Source organism: Maniola hyperantus, chromosome 4 (genome assembly GCF_902806685.2).
Source record: "Maniola hyperantus chromosome 4, iAphHyp1.2, whole genome shotgun sequence".
In the NCBI taxonomy this organism is placed as follows: domain Eukaryota; kingdom Metazoa; phylum Arthropoda; class Insecta; order Lepidoptera; family Nymphalidae; genus Maniola; species Maniola hyperantus.
This window is the reverse complement of record NC_048539.1, coordinates 11274478-11294299: the sequence shown is the minus strand read 5'-3', so window position 1 is coordinate 11294299 and position 19822 is coordinate 11274478. Positions and strand designations below refer to the sequence as shown.

Below are 19822 nucleotides of genomic sequence, written 5' to 3'. Positions count from 1 at the left end.
CGACGGTTCAAACCCCGCCTGTTGCACTATTGTCGTACCTACTCCTAGCACAAGCCTGACGCTTAATTGGAGAGGAAAGGGGAATATTAGTCATAACATGGCTAATATTCTTTATTAAAAAAAAAAAAACCATCTACCAACAAATCATTAATACATAAAAATATGTGCTCTGACTTCTAAAATTTAAGTAATAGGTTGAAAGTAATAAACCTTCAAATCAAAGCTTTTTTAGGGTTCCGTACCTCAAAAGGAAAAAAGGAACCCTTATAGGATCAATTCGTTATCTGTCTGTCCGTCTGTCGGGTCTGTCAAGAAAACCAATAGGGTACTTCCCGTTGACCTAGAATCATGAAATTTGGCAAATAGGTAGGGGTAGGTGTTATAGCACATATAAAAGGAATAAATCCGAAAACCGTGATTTTGAGGTTACATAACAAAAAAATCCACCATACCTACCTACCACCATAATATGGTATGGTGTATATTATACAACTAAGAAACCGTAGGAAAATCCGTACAGTAAGTATAAGTGCGCGATAGATCGAGATGGTAATCGGGGTATGAGGCGGGGGGACGCCCCGCACACCCCCACGTCACCCGACCTCGCCCACACCGGGTTAGCGCGGGAGCTGTTCGTGTGTGCAAGGCGTTTCCTCCCCCCGTTCATCTCGACCTGTCGCGTACTTATACGCACTATAGGTACTAGGTAGGTACCTATTGCATATATGTACATATAATTGCATCATTTTAAGTGTTATTAATACTATGACATGTTATGTGATGATGTCAATAGAACGCATCCGCATTTCTATAACCATAAAAGTGATTTTATTTTACTGTCTTTGTCTTAACCAAGGACCAAGGTGTAATAAGCTAGCATTAGCAGAATAGAACAGAGGTAATATACTATACAAACGTGATAAGTACAAACGAAGCCATTGCGTGGCTATTTACAGTAATTTAGAGTGATGTTTATAGTTTTTTTATGCTTGATTGAATAAATGGATTGTTACAAAAACTATACAAATAGATTTGTTAAAGAACATAGTTTATTTTGCCAATGTTTTCAATTCAGTGTTCATTCAAAAACAATGACAATGAATACTGAAACGGACTGAATTAGGCTACAACTTTCCTTTACGAGTAAGAACAGTTGTAATTTTCAGCATTTCAGACTTTGGTTATTTTAAGTCTTCCAGAACTCTGATATTTCAGGACAGTGGTCATTTAGAGCATTTCGGGCTTGTGGTCATTTTAGAGTATTTCGGGACGTGGTCCCATAAACTATTTTATATTATACTTAGGTAGGATAATTTCATACATTACATATACTTACTCGTGGAATCATTTCTAGCATTTCATACAAATTAAGAATCTTATGCCAGTGATCAAAGCTTTCAGGTTATAGTCAGGTCATTTAAAGCGTTTCAGAACAGTGCTCATTAGAAAGAACATATTTGACAATTCCACCTTATCTAGCTATTTCTGGCTATACCTACTTAGTTTTTCTGATGAAACTCGCAGCCTGAAGGTGAGAAGTAGGCAGTATAACATAACCGTGCCTCGAAAGTCCATAAAGCTATTTATTGGTCTTGCACCTGATCTCTCTCCGGTCGTCTCGAATTGCCGTCCCATCGGGTATGAGAGTAAGGGAATAAAAGGTACTTACACACTACACTATCTAAGTGCACTATCTAAGTATCTCGTAGCTTTAGTTTTAAGTTTGCGTAATAATTATCACCACTATATCTTACAAATCTAACACCATACCAGTACCCGTAGTACAAGATTTTACGTCTCACCAAACCAAACCAAATTCGAGAGTCGAAATACTTCCGCGTTACAGTAAACTGGATCTTAAATGCCTTGTTTTAAAGCTCAAGTTTGTCTACACTTCTACAGCCAGCACTCCAAGCGGAAACATTGCGAAATTAAAATCAGTGGCATTGAATATTTGACTTCAATTCAAGGCTGTTTAGGTCCATTTTACTGTAATGCGGAAGTATTTCGACTCTCGAATTTGGTTTCGTTTGGTGAGACGTAAAATCTTGTACTACGGGTACAGACCATCAATAAGAGTAATTTATTACCTATTTTGAATAAATCATTTGACTTTTGACTTTTGCCTTTTAAGTGTACCTAAGTGTACTAAGGTACACTTAGGTACGCACTATAATATAATGTGCTGCGTAATCTATAAATCTTATCTCAGTTTAGTTGAGATGGATCGCCATAGCCGAAATGATGTCGAAAGGCATATTTCTACGGTTTTCTCGTATCTACTTCAGCACAAGTTTGCCACTCAATCAGAGAGGATAGAGGAATCTTATCTATTAATTGCCTACCTAGTATATTGTTTATAAGAAAAACCTTTTTATAATAGAATACCTACATACATTTTATAAATTAAAGTCCCCCGACGCGCTGAGCTCGTGTTTGTTAGGACTAAAAGCTAATTGGCACCGCCTCATTAGTTGATGTACCTAATACAGATAGACTGATAAGTAGGTAGGTATATTTTATTGAATAGGTAAATAAAAATCAAATATATTTTTATCATTTATTACTTTATAGGTAATAACAATGCTTACTTTATACACATATAACATTTTAACTTTGACAGATTGATTTGAAAATCTATGTACCAACTAGTTACCCTAAAAATAAATGGTATTTTATTTAGTGATCGCAATCGACGTGGTCCGCTTCTACGCAACGGGATTGTTGGGCATCGAACGCGTAGCCAGGGTCGCAGGACAGTAGCCGAGCATTGCCATTCACGCAAGAGTAGAATTCATAGCAGCTTCCCTCGTACCTGTCAATCAAAAATTCTCGTATAAAACTTATAGCAGAGCAAAATAAATGTACAGAACCCGCAGAAACTTCTTCAAAATGAAATGCTTAAGATCAAAACATAATTATTTCAAGAACGTTTCTGATATGAACCGCTAAGGTAGAATATGTCCTTCTGGCGTCCGTGTTTCCTGCCACGTAAACGCCCTTGACTATAGACGATGCTAGGATTCACCTTGCTTTGAAGATATTTAGACCTTGCTTTGAAGATATTTAGGTTATAACCTAAATATCTTCAGAGCAAGGTGAATCTAGGCATCGTCTATAGTCAAGGGCGTTTCAAATAATGGTTTTATCAAGTGTAAGCCTATCACAAAATAAAAAATATTTTTTTTGTTCACTCTACAACATTAAAGTTCTTCACACATATCTGGCAATGATAACGACACGCACTGCAACTTGCAGCCCTTGTGAAATTTTCATCTCTAATAATGCGTTTATTCGACTTTAATTTCATTTTTATAAAGATTGATGAATTCTAAATATAAGGGGTAAAAAAATATGAAAAAATAACACAAAGCTAAGGGCTCACTTGTGGTTTGTCACAATGGGGTGGCCGGTTCTATCCAGTTCTCCAGCAGGACATTTATAGCCAAGGAAATCTGAAATATAAGAGAATGAATATAAGAGATGAGAATTCTGACAATACATTGATAGCGATGAATATTTTAAGAGTGTTATGGTGCGTTTGGTTGCAAATAGTGGCAAAATAGCGGCGAATTTTGTCAGCTACAATTGCATTTACTTACTCTGGCTGGTCATATAAACTACACTTACTTTCAAGGTTGCATGAAGCTACATTCTCGGGCCAGTCGCAACGTTTAATAGTAGGGTTGAAAGCTAAGCCTGTCGGGCAGAACATTTCGAACGGGCGGCCTCCAACGCACATGTGATATTGTCCACAGTCATTGGGATTAGCTGCCGAAGACGGGTAGAAGCCGTATTGATGCTCGCATCCCTCAGTCGGTTGAGCTGGCTCTAATAACAAATGAACGATTTATTTTATCATCGAATAAATAAGTACATTAGGTACATCACTGCTGGTTAAAATTATTTTCAATAATGTTCTCGTTAGAAATTCGTAACTGAAAAACCTAAAGGTAACTTTTTAGCGTGACTAGGGACTCTAGCTGACAACGAATAAATCTCCTATTCAAAAGAAGTTTTGATAAGTACTTTTAAATGAGATATAAGAACTGCAAAATACTAAGTACTTATACTTAAATCAGTTTTGTCTCTCCTGAACACTGTCGAATTTGAGTTGTTCTCTTTTTACCGGATCCTCTAGAGTACTAACAAGGCAATTTTGTAGCAATGATTTGAAAAATAGAGTTTGACACTCCTGTTGTATACTCATTTACATACTCATTACACATGTAAGTAGGTAAGTTGTTATAATCTTTACGCACGGGTGCGTCCTTCGCAAGGCACGTCGGTCGGGTACCCGCAGGGGTCTGTGGGCCACGATACGTTGACGTCGAAGTAGAGTCCATCTGGGCACAGCCTCTCTGTCGCAGAGAATTCCTAAAAATGAAAATTAGATGAAAAGTGAAAATAAGTATTTATTTTATAATCATACAAGCAATGCTGAATTTATTTAAGTAATTATGTAGGTATAGGCATTAGGCTCTTTGACTCGTTTACGCATATTGTATTTATATATTTAGGCAGTAAACCGTACATAACTAAAATTAGGCTAGACAAAGACCTTAGGAGACTAACGGATGGGATTGTTGTTAATGATCATGTTATTTGCAACGTTAAAGAGTTCCCTTAATATATTTGCTTTTAAACTTACTTTGCATTCGATGTAGGAGTCGCACACTCCGTTTACGGGTACGTAACCATCTCGGATGCTACAGACTGAGCTCCCTCCAGCAACAGCACTCGCTGTAAAGGCACAGCAAACAAATAAAATATGTTTTACACAACTGAATCACTTCCCATACTACTTATTCTATAAATGCGAAAGTGTGCTTGTTTATTCGCCTTTTACGCCGCAATGGAACAACGGATCTGCGTGATTTTTTGCATGGATATAATTAAAGAACTGGGAAGCGACATAGACCACTTTTATCCCAGAAAATCAGAGCTCCAACGGAATTTTAAAACTTAAATCCACGTGGACGAAGTGGTAGGCGTCAGCTAGTATATTATATCAAGTTTTACAAAGAGTCTTAAAAGCATGCACAAGTCCTTAGAAGAGCCAACTGGCGTTAAGTGGTGCAAACAGGCATGAATACAGCTTCTGGCCTCTGGTACGAGCTAGTATTTATAAGTACTTACCTAGATAGTTTGCAAGATTGTCAAATTTACTTTTACACTGACTGTTACTTTTACAATACTTAGTAGACGATATTGAAAGGCACAGAAATAACTGGGAAATTTTATTCCCGGAAAAATAAAAAACCTACAACTCGAATTGTAAATAATTAATTGTTATAAGAAAAATACTTACTTGAGGCAATAAATGCAGCGAAACAAACGAGGAAATACATTTTTGTTGTGATTTTAATTTATTTATTAATATTTATTTGTTTTGAGCAAAGTCACAAGAATGAGGTCAATACAGTGCAAACTTTTCGTTTTATACTCAAGAGTCTAATTCATTTAAAATGGGGTATAACCGTTAGCCGTTAGTGAATCGTTTAAATTTCGATGTTGTGGCTAGTGATAAGTGATAACTAAAAAGTAATTACTGAGGATCCATCGTACAACGAATTCGTATCAAGGAGACGTGAGATCATCGCCGGCTCACTATAGAGCACAGGTATTCTCAGGAGCAAATACACACGCTTCAATTTAATTCTAGAGAAAACTAAAATAGGTAAAATAAAATTCCTCTGTGCTCAGGGTAGTGACTCCTTTCCATTAATCACAGGAATGCAGGAGATGATATTAATGCGGCGGGTTCCGCATACAACGCACTAAGAAAACGAGATTTCGATTCTTAGATTTTACAGCTATTAACAGAATACCTATGTTAGTGATAATAACAGGTACATGCTACCCGTGACACGGAGGAAACTAAAATGCTAAAGGAGCTCCACAGTTGGTCACCCATCCAGTTACCGACTTGGGTCAACGATGCTTAACAATCGCAATCGATTGATATGCGTTGTCACAACTAGGCCACACGTTTTTCCACTATTGATAACTAGTGGATTTGAAAAATCCGATTCAATTAATAGGTAATACGAAATTCACTTTTCACGCTAAACCTAAAAATAATAAAGATGATTTTTTAAAGTAAGTAAAGTACTTTATTTAATAAATGGCACTATCGTAATTTGACTAAAATGATTTGAAATGTTAATTATAAAATAACGATGAGTAGGTACAATTATGCCTTATACCATTTGATTTTATATACACAATTACACAAAACTAATCATACAATAAACAAAATGTTATTCTATTCGTCTAGTTCACTTAGTTGTGTTGGGGTGACACCTAGTTGCGTTGGGGTTACACTTTCTACGTCCCTTTCATCATCTAGATCAAGATCTCGGCTTTCCCGCTCAGGTTCGGCGTAGGTTGGTACATTGGTAGGAAATTCTTCTGCGGTATATCTCGCTTTTCCGGATTTTAACGGATTTTCTAAAAGTAGTCGTTGTCTTCTTTCTTCCTTTTCCTTTGCTTGGGCGGCGCGAGTTTTGAGTTCTTGTGGGCAAACTGAGACATCCTCAGCATTTACGCAGGTTTCAGTAAGCTCGTCAAAGGCTGAGTAACCACCGCAACCTAAGCGACGAGGCTTGCCATCGATGCAAATGAAGTACACTTGACAATCGCTGGGTGACCTGCAAGGAGTGAGATGAAAAACATTAAACAATACAGTAGTCATTTTAGCAGAAGTACCACCCCCTTTTTACAATGCCATTATCAACGACTTCAATATAAGTACATTATAATACTTATAATTATATTATTGGTTATTACGATATCCCTTTTGAGACATTCTTGTGACATTTCGATGCAGATAGTATCTTGTCTTGTTATGTCTTGTTACTTACTTCCTTGACTAGCAGTTCTAGGATGAGTTCATTGCAAAACCTGATGGCACCCGGGGAGGGACGCCCCGCATACCCGCACGTCACCCGCTTTCGCCCGCCCCGGGTTAGCGCTGTGGCTGTGTCTCAATTATTTCGTTAAAAAGGATTGTGAAAAAGATTTTTTATGTCCTACTAAGATTTGTCACGTGAGCCGCACGCTCCGAACTTAACGCAATTTTAACACCTACTAAAATGCAACTGACGTCATTTTACTCTCAAACTATTACCTCATAAGCCACATACGCCAACAAAGTCGTATCCTATACCTACTGTCGGCCTCTTATTTGGGTGGTTCGGGATTCCGAGCACGTTCAATTTATTTTTGGAGTTAAGTATTATAACTTCTGTAAATTGTTTGAAAATTGAAACACAGGTCAAGAAATTTTAGAGATTAAATGTCACCTGTTTTAACGGTGAAATAAACATTGAAAACTGCTACCTACCTTAAAGTTCTCTAAAGATATGTGAAGTCTGCCAAGTCCGCACTTGGCCAGTGCAGCTTAGAGGGCTAAAGCCTAAGCGGTCTAAGCCCTTCTCATTTTGAGAGAAGACCGTGCTCAGTAGTAGATCAGCAATGAGTTGAAATGACGATGATGATTTAAATATGCGATACGTTCGGCACATGCGGTGCTTGCGGCTCGCTCTAGTGTGCGATTAGTTTTACAATAACACACAGCTCCGCATTCCGCAAACGGTTGGTATTTTGAATATAAACATACGTTATTACATAATCTGAAGGTCAGCTCATCGGTGACATTTAGCGCGACCTGCCGCCTGACCGGCCATTAGGTAACCTGTTTTCGACTGTCTTCTTAACATTTATTAGCTAGAACTGTAGGTATTATTACTCATTTGTTAGGGCATCTGATTCTTGCGATTTCTTAGTTTAAATACCTTCTTACGTGTCCAAAGGTCTCGTGAGAATATCTCGGATGTGCCTCGGATTCAAATCGGACACATGACGTAGATATGTCAAAGATGTCCACTGAATAGCTTGGATTTGGATCAGAGATCGGATTAGTGCGTAAGCAATAGCCGAGTTCGGTCCGAGTTTTTTATATCCGTATTTTCACGGACTCGGATCGGATGAGTGCGTAACCGCTCTAACGCTAAGTGACTGTTTTGTTGTAAAAACAATAATTACTTAAGTATTATGCCACAAATTAAAAACTCGACGCTGTTTAGTACTATTAAATAATATATATTATTAATAATATATTAAATAATATACTCTGTGAAGCTGTCTTCCATTTTTCTGATAGGTACAAAGTAGCCCTCGACTGTGATCTCACCTGATGGTAAGTGATGTTGCCGGCTAAGATGAAACTTGGAAGGGGTATGTCAGTTTAGTTAAACACTTTAGAAAATTTATAAATTCTTAAATTGCCCCTGCAAGGAATCGAACTCGGGGCCTCACAGTTATAAGACCACTGCGCTCACCACTGCAGCAGGGAGGTCGACAAACTGTTCCAGAATTCGGCCGTAAAGCATTGTATTATTAGGGTATTTTCTAGATCCAGCCCTCCTTAGTACATACCTTTTAATAGATAATGTCACATGACAATGTTTACAAAGTTGTTAGGTATTTCCTGAAATTACGGTAAACTTGCCAAATAGGACAAGAAATTGTAGAATATGTTCGTACAAGACACTCTGAGAGTGTTGCATTTTACATATATTATGTAGGAGTAAGTATATTGGTTCTGAAGATATCAGGTTTTCTGAACAGGAGACAGGAGCAGGAAGGTACCTAGGTACGTCAATACACTCAACGGGTTGTCTTTGAACTTACAATCTTTCCGGTTGGAGTCAACCTTTTGACCTTTGAACTATTGAGGCTTTATTTGGTAATATCAGAGAACATAATATATAACGGTATGGATCAGAGTAGATTGAAACTACCTTTATAGTGTCAATGAAATAATAATTAATGAAATATAATCGTTTAGTAAATGTCATGCAATTCGTCATGATTAAATAACGGAGGTGATCTTCTTCTGGATATTTTAATTTGGATCGATATCGTATTTGGAAAACTTGTTTTTCTAATATCAATGAAGCTTGTTTTTGATTGCTCTATATTTCCAAGAATGGAAAATCATTATTTAAATTCGTAATTTATGTCGAGGTCTCAAGGTCGTTCAAAATATTGAGGATATTGATTTTCTATGTATTGTTAAATTTGTGTAATTATACAGGGTGTAACCAAAACGCTAGCAAAAACGAAGACAGGTGATAGTACTGATTATTACTGATATGATATCACAAAGAAAACGCGAAAAATATATTAAAAAATCCTATATTTTGTACATGTTCATGATATTGCAAATAAAACATTTGACTGACGCTAGAGGTTAACGAATGTTGCGTAAGTAGGCCACTCGGAGTCAATGCCATTTCGTAGGTGGGGCATTGACTCGAGTTTTGCACGCTATACATTGCGGGTTTGAAAAATACTAAATCACTAAAACTACAAAACGGGCCAAATGGGTATTGGATTGTGTTTAGTTAGTATAAAAATAACGCTAATGCCGCAACATTTTTGCTAGCGTTTTGGTTAAACCCTGAATACACAAATTTAACAATACATAGAAAAGATATATTTACAAAAAAGAGCCTCAAAAGCTCAAAGGTTATATAAAGGAGCAGACTGAAATCCGAAAGGTCAGCCATTCAAACCCCAACCATTGCTCATGCTTACTTTACGCATACCTAGTTGGACGTGAAATTAAATTAATTTTCAGTATGGATTTCAGTTTTGATATGAACTCGTTAAATCGCCGTAGCTCGTCCAAGAGTGTTCAATGATGACTTTTTAACGATTTCGAACGATTAAGTGACTTTTTAACGATAGCTAAAGTCACTTATAACTACATGTAATATTATAGGTAAGTACATAGATTAATTATTGGTCCCGCTACGGTCGGGTAAGTATCATACTACAAAAAAAATTAAGGTTCAATAAAAAGTTTTTAGAAAGTCATACCTATAGAACCTAAATCCAGCGGGCGGCCCCAGTTCCTTTGATGCAAGTACTTCAGGACAGCGGAAGCCGAGGAAGGCTGAAAAGTGTTAAAAGTATGTTTAATTTTATTATGTAGGTATGTAGCTATGATAAACCTATTATTTTATCTGCAAGTTGTTGACGCTTATAATAATGCGAAAATGCCTCCAGGAGTTTTCTTTGAACTCTTTGTCTAGGTAGATGATGCTGATAGGTACAGGGTTTGGAATCACAATAATTAACTTTGCTTTAATACTTGAGGAGAAAGGTAGATAATATTAACTATTAACGAAGTAGATACAATATTTAGATTTGGAATATTAATAATCACATCCTAGCTGGATTAAACAGGTTTGTTAAATAAAAACTTCTCAAACATTAAATTAAAACAAAACTGATTTTTGTTATTTATTATTAAGTTTTATTTTAATATAGAGGATTGTGTGTTGGTTGATTATAAAGGATTTCATATAAAACTTGTTTGTTTGTCATTTTTTAAGATTTACAAAACGAGTTCTAGGTACCTGCTAGTGCTGGGACACCACAGTAGACAGTAAAGATTCCGAACCTACTATAGAATAGTACTAGCTGTTACCCGCGACTTCGTCCGCGACAGATTTAGGAAAAAGAAATAGTTAAATCTCCTCAGTTTTGGTGGTCAGGTCCTCTGCAGCATCAGCATTGAGGATTTAGAAAGCAAATTTATTATGGACAATTTCTTATCGATTAAAAAAAATACGCAAATGGTTTCAGAAATCTCGGACATTTCGGTGTAAATAGTAGGTAGAAAAACACAACTTTTTTGGAAATCGGCTAAAAAGTTGCCTATTTTTACTCTTTGGTTAATCCGTGGCTAATCCTTTACTTGTCTGTGAAAGTCCCGTCACATTACTTTCAGCCGTTCCGAAGATTAGCCGGTTCAAACAGACAGACAAAAATTTTAAAAACGTGTGATTCAGTTACGGTACAATTCAAATAACTATATTATGAGCTTAATATTCGTGTCTGTATGTAATTTCGAAATAACTACTTAAGTTATTTCGAAATTACATACAGACACGAATTTTATTAATTAATTTAAAAAAAGTACTTATAGATAGAGTATGCAAATGTGTTTCTTAGCGACGAAAATTTAAATACTGATTCGTTAGAATTATGCCGGTTTTACCATGAATTAGTATGGAAATTATTTGCGTGACCAGTCAAAATTATTATGTACCTACCTACATACCCAGCTTAAAGTTTTACACTTACAAATAGGTATGTATAAGTAGTACGTGACAGGTCGAGATGGCAATCGGAGTACGAGGCGGAGGGACGCGCCGCACACCCACACGTCACCCGCGCATTCCCGCACCGGGCTAGAGAGGGGGTTGTGCGGGTGTGCGGGGCGTCCCCACCCCGATGCCATCTCGACCTGTCGTGAACTAATATAACTATAGTCGTTTAGGAACACTCGATTTCTTCCAAATATGCAGACATAACTGAAATACTACATTTTGGATCGTGTTGCAGAAGAAAATATACTCAACGCTTATTCAAATAATTCTTCCTCCATTTTTGTCGATACTATAATTTTTAATCGATATAAGTTCGTAACGTGGATCGGAAAATTTCATATTAACCTATAATATTTTCCAATAAATCTTCTAGAATTTTGTCCGGATATATTTTGGACAAACTTTTCTCAATAGAAAAACAGACAGACAACGAAGTTATCCTATATGGGTTCCTTTTTCCTTTTGAGGTACGGAACCCTAAAAATTAAGAAGTTTGATCAAAACCAGTCTTTTGTTTTTTTAAGACGAAACTTTCAAATTAAGTATAAGTAACATTCGAATTTGTGAAACTGTAAAGATTTTTTAAGAAACCACTGGTTAGTTACATTTTTCTTAGTTTAGTTAAGTAGTGTTTTACTTTGTTGGAGATATATACGAATCTCCAACACTCGAAGACCTTTCCAATAAAATTATTATTCTCATTCTTGATAACTAGGTATCATAAACATAAAACAATACCTACTTATACCGTTTAGTCTATCAATATACTACATAGATGTCTATTAAATCACTAGTTATAGGTGCCGTATTAATTGTAGCGATAATAAAAAACGGCTGCCATGGTTTGAACTTTGAAATAAATATTACCTATCGACTTGCGGTTAAGAACTATGCACTACGTGTACGTACCTACTATTATATTCTGTGGTATAGTGGTTAAGTTTTCATTAAACTATTTTGTCATGTAACATAATAGAGTGCACAGCTTTTAACAGGTGTCTGAGGCACTGAGTGGAAATCGATATTCAATACCTAAGTACATATTAAAATTATAAAGCAGATAAATAAGTTTGAACATCGCGAAGAATTTATGCATATAAATAATAGCGATTTTTATGATGTTGCAATATATAAATCTGCTCTGTATCTAAATAATATAAACGTTTATAAAACCACAAAGATTCCTCCTACATCAATGTACTTACTTATAAAAACTAATGGCTCAAACTGTTGAATGACTCGAGACACTTGATATTTTACATGCAAGTAGAATAACTAACTCTAAATAATATTGACCCCCCACAATAAAAGAATTTTCAAATCTTCAAATATCGAAACCAGCGCGGATCAGCTAGTATACTTATTATAAACTAGCTGATGCCCGCGACTTCGTACGCGTGGATTTAGGCTTTTAAAAATCCTGTGGGAGCTCTTAAATTTTGCGGAATAAAAAGTAGTCTATGTCCTTCCCCGGATTGCAAGCTACCTCTGTACCAAATTTCGTCAAAATCGGTTGAACGGTTGAGCCGTGAAAAGCTAGCAGACAGACAGACAGACAGACACACTTTCGCATTTATAATATTAGTATGGATCTGATTTACCTTCAGCATCGCAGTCGGAGACTTGGTCAGGCCATTCGCAGCGGTAGTTGTCGGAACTGAAAGCCAGTCCTTCGGGACAAGTGAAGTCGTAGCCAACGCCGTTCACACAGTTCCTAAATCCACTGCAATTGCGGGAGTCCCCAGTTTTGAAGTAACCGAACTGGTGAGGGCAGTCTGCTGTGGGCTGTGCTGGCTCTGTAAGGAAAATTGATACTTTAATTAACTTTAACTTTAATTTCACTAGTAGGTTAGGTCGGCATGCCGGTTGAAGGTGTTTACTGCTAGGCATAGAACTTCAAGGGTGCGTCACAAAACATATTCCTGCGCCTTCTTTAACTACCCGCGACCTTCCTGAAATTATCGGCCCGACGGGTTAAAATTCGTCCTACTAGTCTCCATTCCAGAACACGTGATAAGTGCTACAGATTCTGATAGCCTAGTGGTTAGGACGTCCGCCTCCTAATCGGAGGTCGGGGGTTCGATCCCGGACCTGTAACTTTTCGGAATGTGCGTCTTAAGTAATTAAATATCACTTGCTTTAATGGTGAAGGAAAATATCGTGAGGAAACCTGCATGCCTATGTGCCTTCTCCATAATGTTCTCAAAGGTGTGTGAAGTATGCCAATTCGCACTTTGCCAGCGTGGTAGACTATGGCCAAAACCCTTCTCACTCTGAGAGGAGACCCTGCTCTATAGTGAGCCGGCGATGGGTTGATTATAATGATGGTTAGTCGATCCCCAATGGATAGCGTCTCGCAGAATATTTGGCAACAACAAACTTGAGGTCATCGTGCAAGGCCAGAGCGACTCAGGTCAAATAGAAAAAATCAAATAAGATGAAGGATCCCGCTTAACTCGAGAGGTAGATGTGATTTTACTCTCGTCATTTTTATGCTAACTTTAAATTCCCCGAAGTCACAAATTGAATTATCCACTACAAAGTAGGTATGTATGTTATGCAATTAAAATATTGTGAACTTCCGAGGAGCAAACATCCAAGATCACTGTATTACAACATATTTCGGCCTTTATCACATAAGCTAATATTATAAAATCAATATAATCGCGACGAAGCTGTGATATCCTAGTGGTTAAGATGCCGGCCTCTTCGATAAAATCCGAGGTTCGATCCCGGGCACGCACCTCTAACTATTCGGAGTTATGAGCATTTTAACGAAAACATCGTTAGGAAACCTGTATACCTTAGAGTTCTCAAAGATGTGTGAAGTCTCCCAGTCCATAATACTTGACCGGGCGTGATAGACTATGTCCAAAACCTTCTCATTAGTAGTAAATGAGCCGGCAATGATAATCGCGAAGCTTTTCCGACATAAAATAAACCTCATCATAGTGGTTTTGGGAAATGTTAGTGACTATTAATTGTCACTGTAAGTTCTAGTAAAGAAAAAGTCAACTTACGAAGAGCAGACCGGGCGAGACATGGGACGTCAATAGGGTATTGGCATGGGTAAACATTAAATAGCACGTCAGGATTGTAACGTAAACCATCAGGACACTGCTTTTCTTCGGCTGTACCATTCTGTAAACAAATATAATCATTAAACACCTTTAATAAGATCATAATGAGATCATAAGATTTTGACGAAAGGAGATACAGAGATATTATAACTTGCAACCCGAGGACGGACACATAATATAATTTTATAGAGTGCACAGTTCACATAGTATTTTTAGAAAACCTTACTCCAGGCGGACGAAGTCAAGTCGCGAGCATCGTAATTACAAAGATGTTTCTGAAACGTATTTTCGGAAAATCACTTTCCTATCCTAATTAGATTAGATAATGGTAGTAAAATTGTCACAGTACCAGACACTCGACGTATTTATCACAGCTACCAGGAACAGAGTATCTTTCGTTTTTCTCTTTACAACTTAGCTTGCCCACAGTCCTCGGAGCGGATTCCTCGTCATATTGGTCAGGTAAAGACTTATACCTTCCTTGACGGTCTGATACACTAGGTGCTAAATTAGTAGGGGAAACGTCTAGGTCTTCATCGTCAACGATGTTATCGGATTCATCAGGCTCAGCAACAATAATAGGTGCTAAATTTGTAGGTGCAACATCTAGGTCTTCATCATTAGCGTTGTTATCTGATTCATCAGGTTTAGAAACAATAACACTGGGTGCTAAATTTGTAGGTGCAACATCTAGGTCTTCATCATTAGCGTTGTTATCTGCTTCATCAGGTTTAGAAACAATAACACTGGGTGCTAAATTTGTAGGTGCAACATCTAAATCTTCATCATTAGCGTTGTTATCTGATTCATCAGGGTTAGAAACAATAACGCTAGGTGCTAAATTGGTAGGGGCAACATCGAGTTTTTCATCGTTACCGCTAATATTGCTTTCATTTTCATTAGTATATGTGTTAGGGTTACCAGCCTCATTATCTTGATTAGAACTAAAACTACTCTGTATGTCAGAGGCAATTGGTTCTTCTATAGGTCCTTGCTCTGGAAGTTCAGCATTTGTTTTTAATACCGAAGTATCCACCGATGATTGAGCTCTCGCATATGCTGAAAGATAGAAGTGTTTAGAAGCGGGTTTTGTTGGTTAGAGTCAAGGGTGGTAAAAGTGCCAGATTCAAGCAGATATATTATTGTCATAATATTTATACCTATCCTATAGTAGGTAAATATGCAACATGGATTTCGACTTGTAAAGTTGTAACATTGGTTTTTTTCGTTTCAATTTTTACTGTGTAAGAGTTCCTAAAACGTATATAATACGCCTTGAACAATAAAGGTACGAGTAATTTGAGCAATAATTAATTGTCACACAATTAATTAACGAAGATATTTAATTGGCATGATGCCATAACATTTTAATGAATGTGTGTATTTATAATGAGCTTTATAAATTAAACTACACGGATATTAAATTGATGGATAGGTCATTTTAAATATAAATGTTTAGCAAGTTAAAGTAGAGATGAAATGTTTATGCTGATTTGAGTCCGGTTGTCCTTTAATTTGGAGGTCTCATCTTGACGTTGCTTGATGCAATTGTTTTTAAGCCGTTAAATTACTGATTTCCAATAATCTTCCGATATAATCGATATTTGTCAATACACTGGATTAATGGTATTATTAGATAATAAGTAATATATTTGCGAGTGTAGCAATACCTATTTGATAGGTTTTTGTTACCTTTAGGGTATTATATTGTGTTTTAGGTAAGTACATTGTATTCGTAATTTCTACACCATATTGGTAACTATTATTATATGAGTAATTGATTTTTATAAGAAGACAACAGAAATAATAATTAGGTACCTTTAGATTTGAAGTCATTCGACAAAGTACATTAATTTTATTACTTAGTTGCTAATAGTTGATTCAAGAAGACGACTAAGTTAGATAAGAAATATAAAAATCTATGTTCTATTGTTCACAGGAGACGAAGCAGATCGCGGTAATGAAACAATTATGCAATTATAGAGGTAGGTGATCTAATTATAGTAAACGATACGTAAATTTAACTTAGTGGCTTTTAAACTAAGTATGTAGTGCATTATTCATTGAATTAACATGAAAAAATAGCTTTGTTTACAATTTGCGTGTGTGTCTCTTTGATGACTTACCTTAACCTGAAAACTTAATAGGTAGCATCGAATGTTTTATTTGTTTCGTGATATTCCTTATATTTATAGTAGTTTTTGGGTTAATTTCATTTTATTTTTACGCCATATTAAATTGATAAAATTTTAATTTCTCTAAAATCTAGTAAAACTAAGTATGGGTAATAATAAATTAATTATTAATAGTAATTTTCATAAATAAAAAAAATAATTATATATGTCGGCGCCAATTCAAAATAATCATAGCTGAAATATTGATGTAACAACTATCGTGACTGACTTAAATTAAATATCCAAACAATGAAGATGATCATGAATATAAAGCTGATGTCTCGCTAAGTATGAAAAAAAAAATCATACGTTTTCATGATACTCACCAACGGCGCAGACGCACGCCAATACCACTAGACACCTCATATTGAACACAACACGTTCGCACGAGGTTTAAACTTCCAATGAATGGTGGGAGATGGACTGACCTCGAGGACAGTGTTGAGAAACCTGGTCTTATGCCCCGCCTTGCGTGACAAGGATCAACAGTTTATCATATGTGTGCGACCAGCAGGAGTCATCTTAAGGTCTGAACAGACACAAAGCGCGATGGCAGCGCGCTTCTAGGCAAGCACGCTCATCATTGCCCTGTTTCTCAGGCATGATTGTCGTTAAGCACAAATCTAATCTCACAATTAAAATAATTAAAAACCTGTACAACGTCAGACGAGCGAGTGTATGATTTGTAATAAGAAGAAAGGAAGCTTTGTATCCATTAATTGAACAGCCTCAGGCCAAGCAGTCTTGACTTGAAGCAACCCGAATGATACTCAGTTGACTAAACGCATATATATCATAAACTAAGGCTCTTTTAAGAGCGACAAAATATAGCTCGGGCACACGAGTAGATATCCCATTCTGTGGCTCGGGTAAGCTTCAAGCCATTCGCGAGGTCCAGGGTTCGATCCCGGCCGTTAATCTAACTTTTCGGAGTTATGCGCGTTTTAAACAATTAAATAGGTATCACTATGATGAAAACATCGCGAGGAAACCTGCGTGCCTGAGAGTTCTCCAAAATGTTCCTAAAAAGGTGTGTGAAGTCTGCTAATCTGCACTTGGATGTGACTCAGTAGTGGGCCGGTGATAGGTTGATGATGATGAAGCCTCGACTCACAACTCTCTCTGACGTGGATACGAAGTTTGAAGCATGTCACATAGCAGACAATAGCGCAGCTAGCTTATAAACGGTTAGCAGTGTAAATGCCTTCATATATAGTTCTCTGTGTAAGAAGCTTCAAGTTCAACACGCTGCTGTCGCGCATTGTATCTGTACATGCCTTAATGAGACTAGCAGATACTCGGAACTATGTCGGCAAAAACGAAGATTTTTATAAATTCAACCTTTAGGTACTTAGTATAAGTTCCGCAAATTGCTATTGCGCTGGAACTATGTCTCATTAGCAATACATTACATACATAGCAGCATACATTAGCAATTTGCGGGACTTGCACATAGGCACATATTAGCTAGGTACTTCAATAATAAAGCTCGTGTCTTCAAATCACTCATATTACTGCTTTCATTGAATCGATTTTGATGAAATACAATTTTATCAAGACTTTTACTTACCAACTTCAGTAAGTATCCGGATATTCTCCAAATCCTACGATACCCGCTAACCGTTAACACAATTCAGTGCGTCAAATCTCTCATGGTTGTTGTATAGACAAATCACGATTCGGTAGGTAACATTGGCAATAAACAGAAAAATTGTTGAAGATATTTTTATTACGTACGTAACTACAGCTACCTTCTTATTTAGCGTAAACGTACGCATGGCGTAACCGCAGGGTATACGATTATAATATTTGCATTGAACATCTTTTGTTTTGTTAGCATGTTTAGTAACAAGGTACATTGTTAATTTTTGTTGCGTTATTTTCACTTTTTCACGCTTTTGTGTGTGCAATTCTTCAAGTGCCTAATAGGTCATACTTGTATGTTATTTCTGTGGCAAATCTATTTCTTAGTTTTTAGTTAGACAATTGGCGTGAACACTGACAGTCGACAAAACTGAGTGCGTCTCGAGCCTAAATGAATTGGGCCCAGAGTGGGATTAACCTAAAGACATAATAGCCAAGTGATTATAGTGGGCTATGGCCCCTAGCCCGGCGCTTAGGAAGTAGGAACCCGTCAAAAAGGCAGTGGCCGACCGCGCGTCAGCGAGAAAACGACTAACTATCGGCAATTTTCTCTCTTAAGAAACGCACAATAAATGTATATTCCGTGTAAACGAAAGAGATGTTTCTCGTTCATCGTCAGCGGTCGGACCACTGCCTAAAAGTTTGTAAATTATAGATTTGGAATTTCCTTTAAGAAGTTAGAAGTGACCTGAGCCTTGATTGTCTAGATGCATCTATTGGACTGGACATCTATCCCTGGAGTTTCACTGAATTTGTACGATTTGTGTGACGAATGACATACACACACACACACACACACACCACATTGTGTGTGATTTAGTAACACACTGGAACGCTGCCAATCCCAACAGCTGCATTCGCGGTTCGCACAGAACCAATGTAAGTAGGTAAGTACTGGACCAACATTAGCATAGAAGGAATCATTAGCTTACCATCATATAATATTACCTAGTTATGGTAAAGCCATAAATTGAATTTAAATGGGAAACCCCGTAACTCCAGGATGAATGCTACTCACGTATAGTGCGGATGAACTTCCTTATCTCGCAGAGCCGCTAGCTTATCTGTATTCTACGCGAGCCTCGTCTGGAATGTCGGCGTAATTTGGGTTTTCGCATCTGTTGATTTGTTCGTTATAAGTTAATTTGCTTTGCTTCTGCTGCTGGTTTTACATTAACTTGGAATTATGAATACTTAACAGTATTTCGCACTAAATTGCAGAAGCGGTGAAGGTATTTAACTATTTGAAATTTGAATAGGTATATTAAAAATTAGTACCTACTACGTTGCGCACCGCACTGCAGCGCAGCACACCACACCGCACCGCACCTTCTTGAACCCATTTTTTTGGTGATGTTTAACCACAAATGCACGGTTTTCGGATTTATTCCTTTACTTGTGCTATAAGACCTATAGTTCGCGATGGCAATCAGGGTATGAGGCGAGAGGCCCCGCACACCCGCGCTCGTCCGCACCGGGTTAGCGCGGGGGCAGTGCGGGTCCTTCCCTCCCCGATTACCATCTCGACCTGTCGAGTAGTATATATCTGCAAAATTTCATGATTTTAGGTCATAGGTCAACGGGAAGTACCCACCCTATAGGATTTTTTGAGACACGACAGACAGACGGACGGACAGACAGCAAACAGACAACAAAGTGAGCTTCTTTTTCCTTTTGAGGTACGGAACCCTAATAAATAATATGTTGTATTAAAAGGGTCCGATTAACCGACATT

The 19822-nt window shown here is 37.3% G+C and overlaps 2 protein-coding genes across 2 annotated transcripts; both read right to left on the bottom strand.

Annotated features, from left to right (window-relative positions):
* Positions 1 to 2629: 2629 nt before the first annotated feature.
* obst-E (obstructor-E) lies at positions 2630 to 5351 on the bottom strand. Its single transcript, XM_034984943.2, has 6 exons — positions 5312 to 5351; positions 4652 to 4743; positions 4263 to 4377; positions 3631 to 3831; positions 3386 to 3455; positions 2630 to 2815 (listed from the first exon to the last, which is right to left on the bottom strand). Exons 1-6 carry the CDS (start codon positions 5349 to 5351, stop codon positions 2680 to 2682), a joined length of 654 nt encoding a protein of 217 aa, XP_034840834.1. The 3' UTR covers positions 2630 to 2679.
* Positions 5352 to 6109: 758 nt separating this feature from the next.
* On the bottom strand, positions 6110 to 16941 carry LOC117996904 (uncharacterized). The gene is made up of 6 exons (XM_034985047.2): positions 16770 to 16941; positions 14619 to 15328; positions 14210 to 14330; positions 12791 to 12985; positions 9892 to 9967; positions 6110 to 6653 (listed from the first exon to the last, which is right to left on the bottom strand). The coding sequence occupies exons 1-6, from the start codon at positions 16807 to 16809 to the stop codon at positions 6269 to 6271; spliced, it is 1527 nt and encodes a 508-aa protein (XP_034840938.1). The 5' UTR covers positions 16810 to 16941; the 3' UTR covers positions 6110 to 6268.
* Positions 16942 to 19822: the final 2881 nt, after the last annotated feature.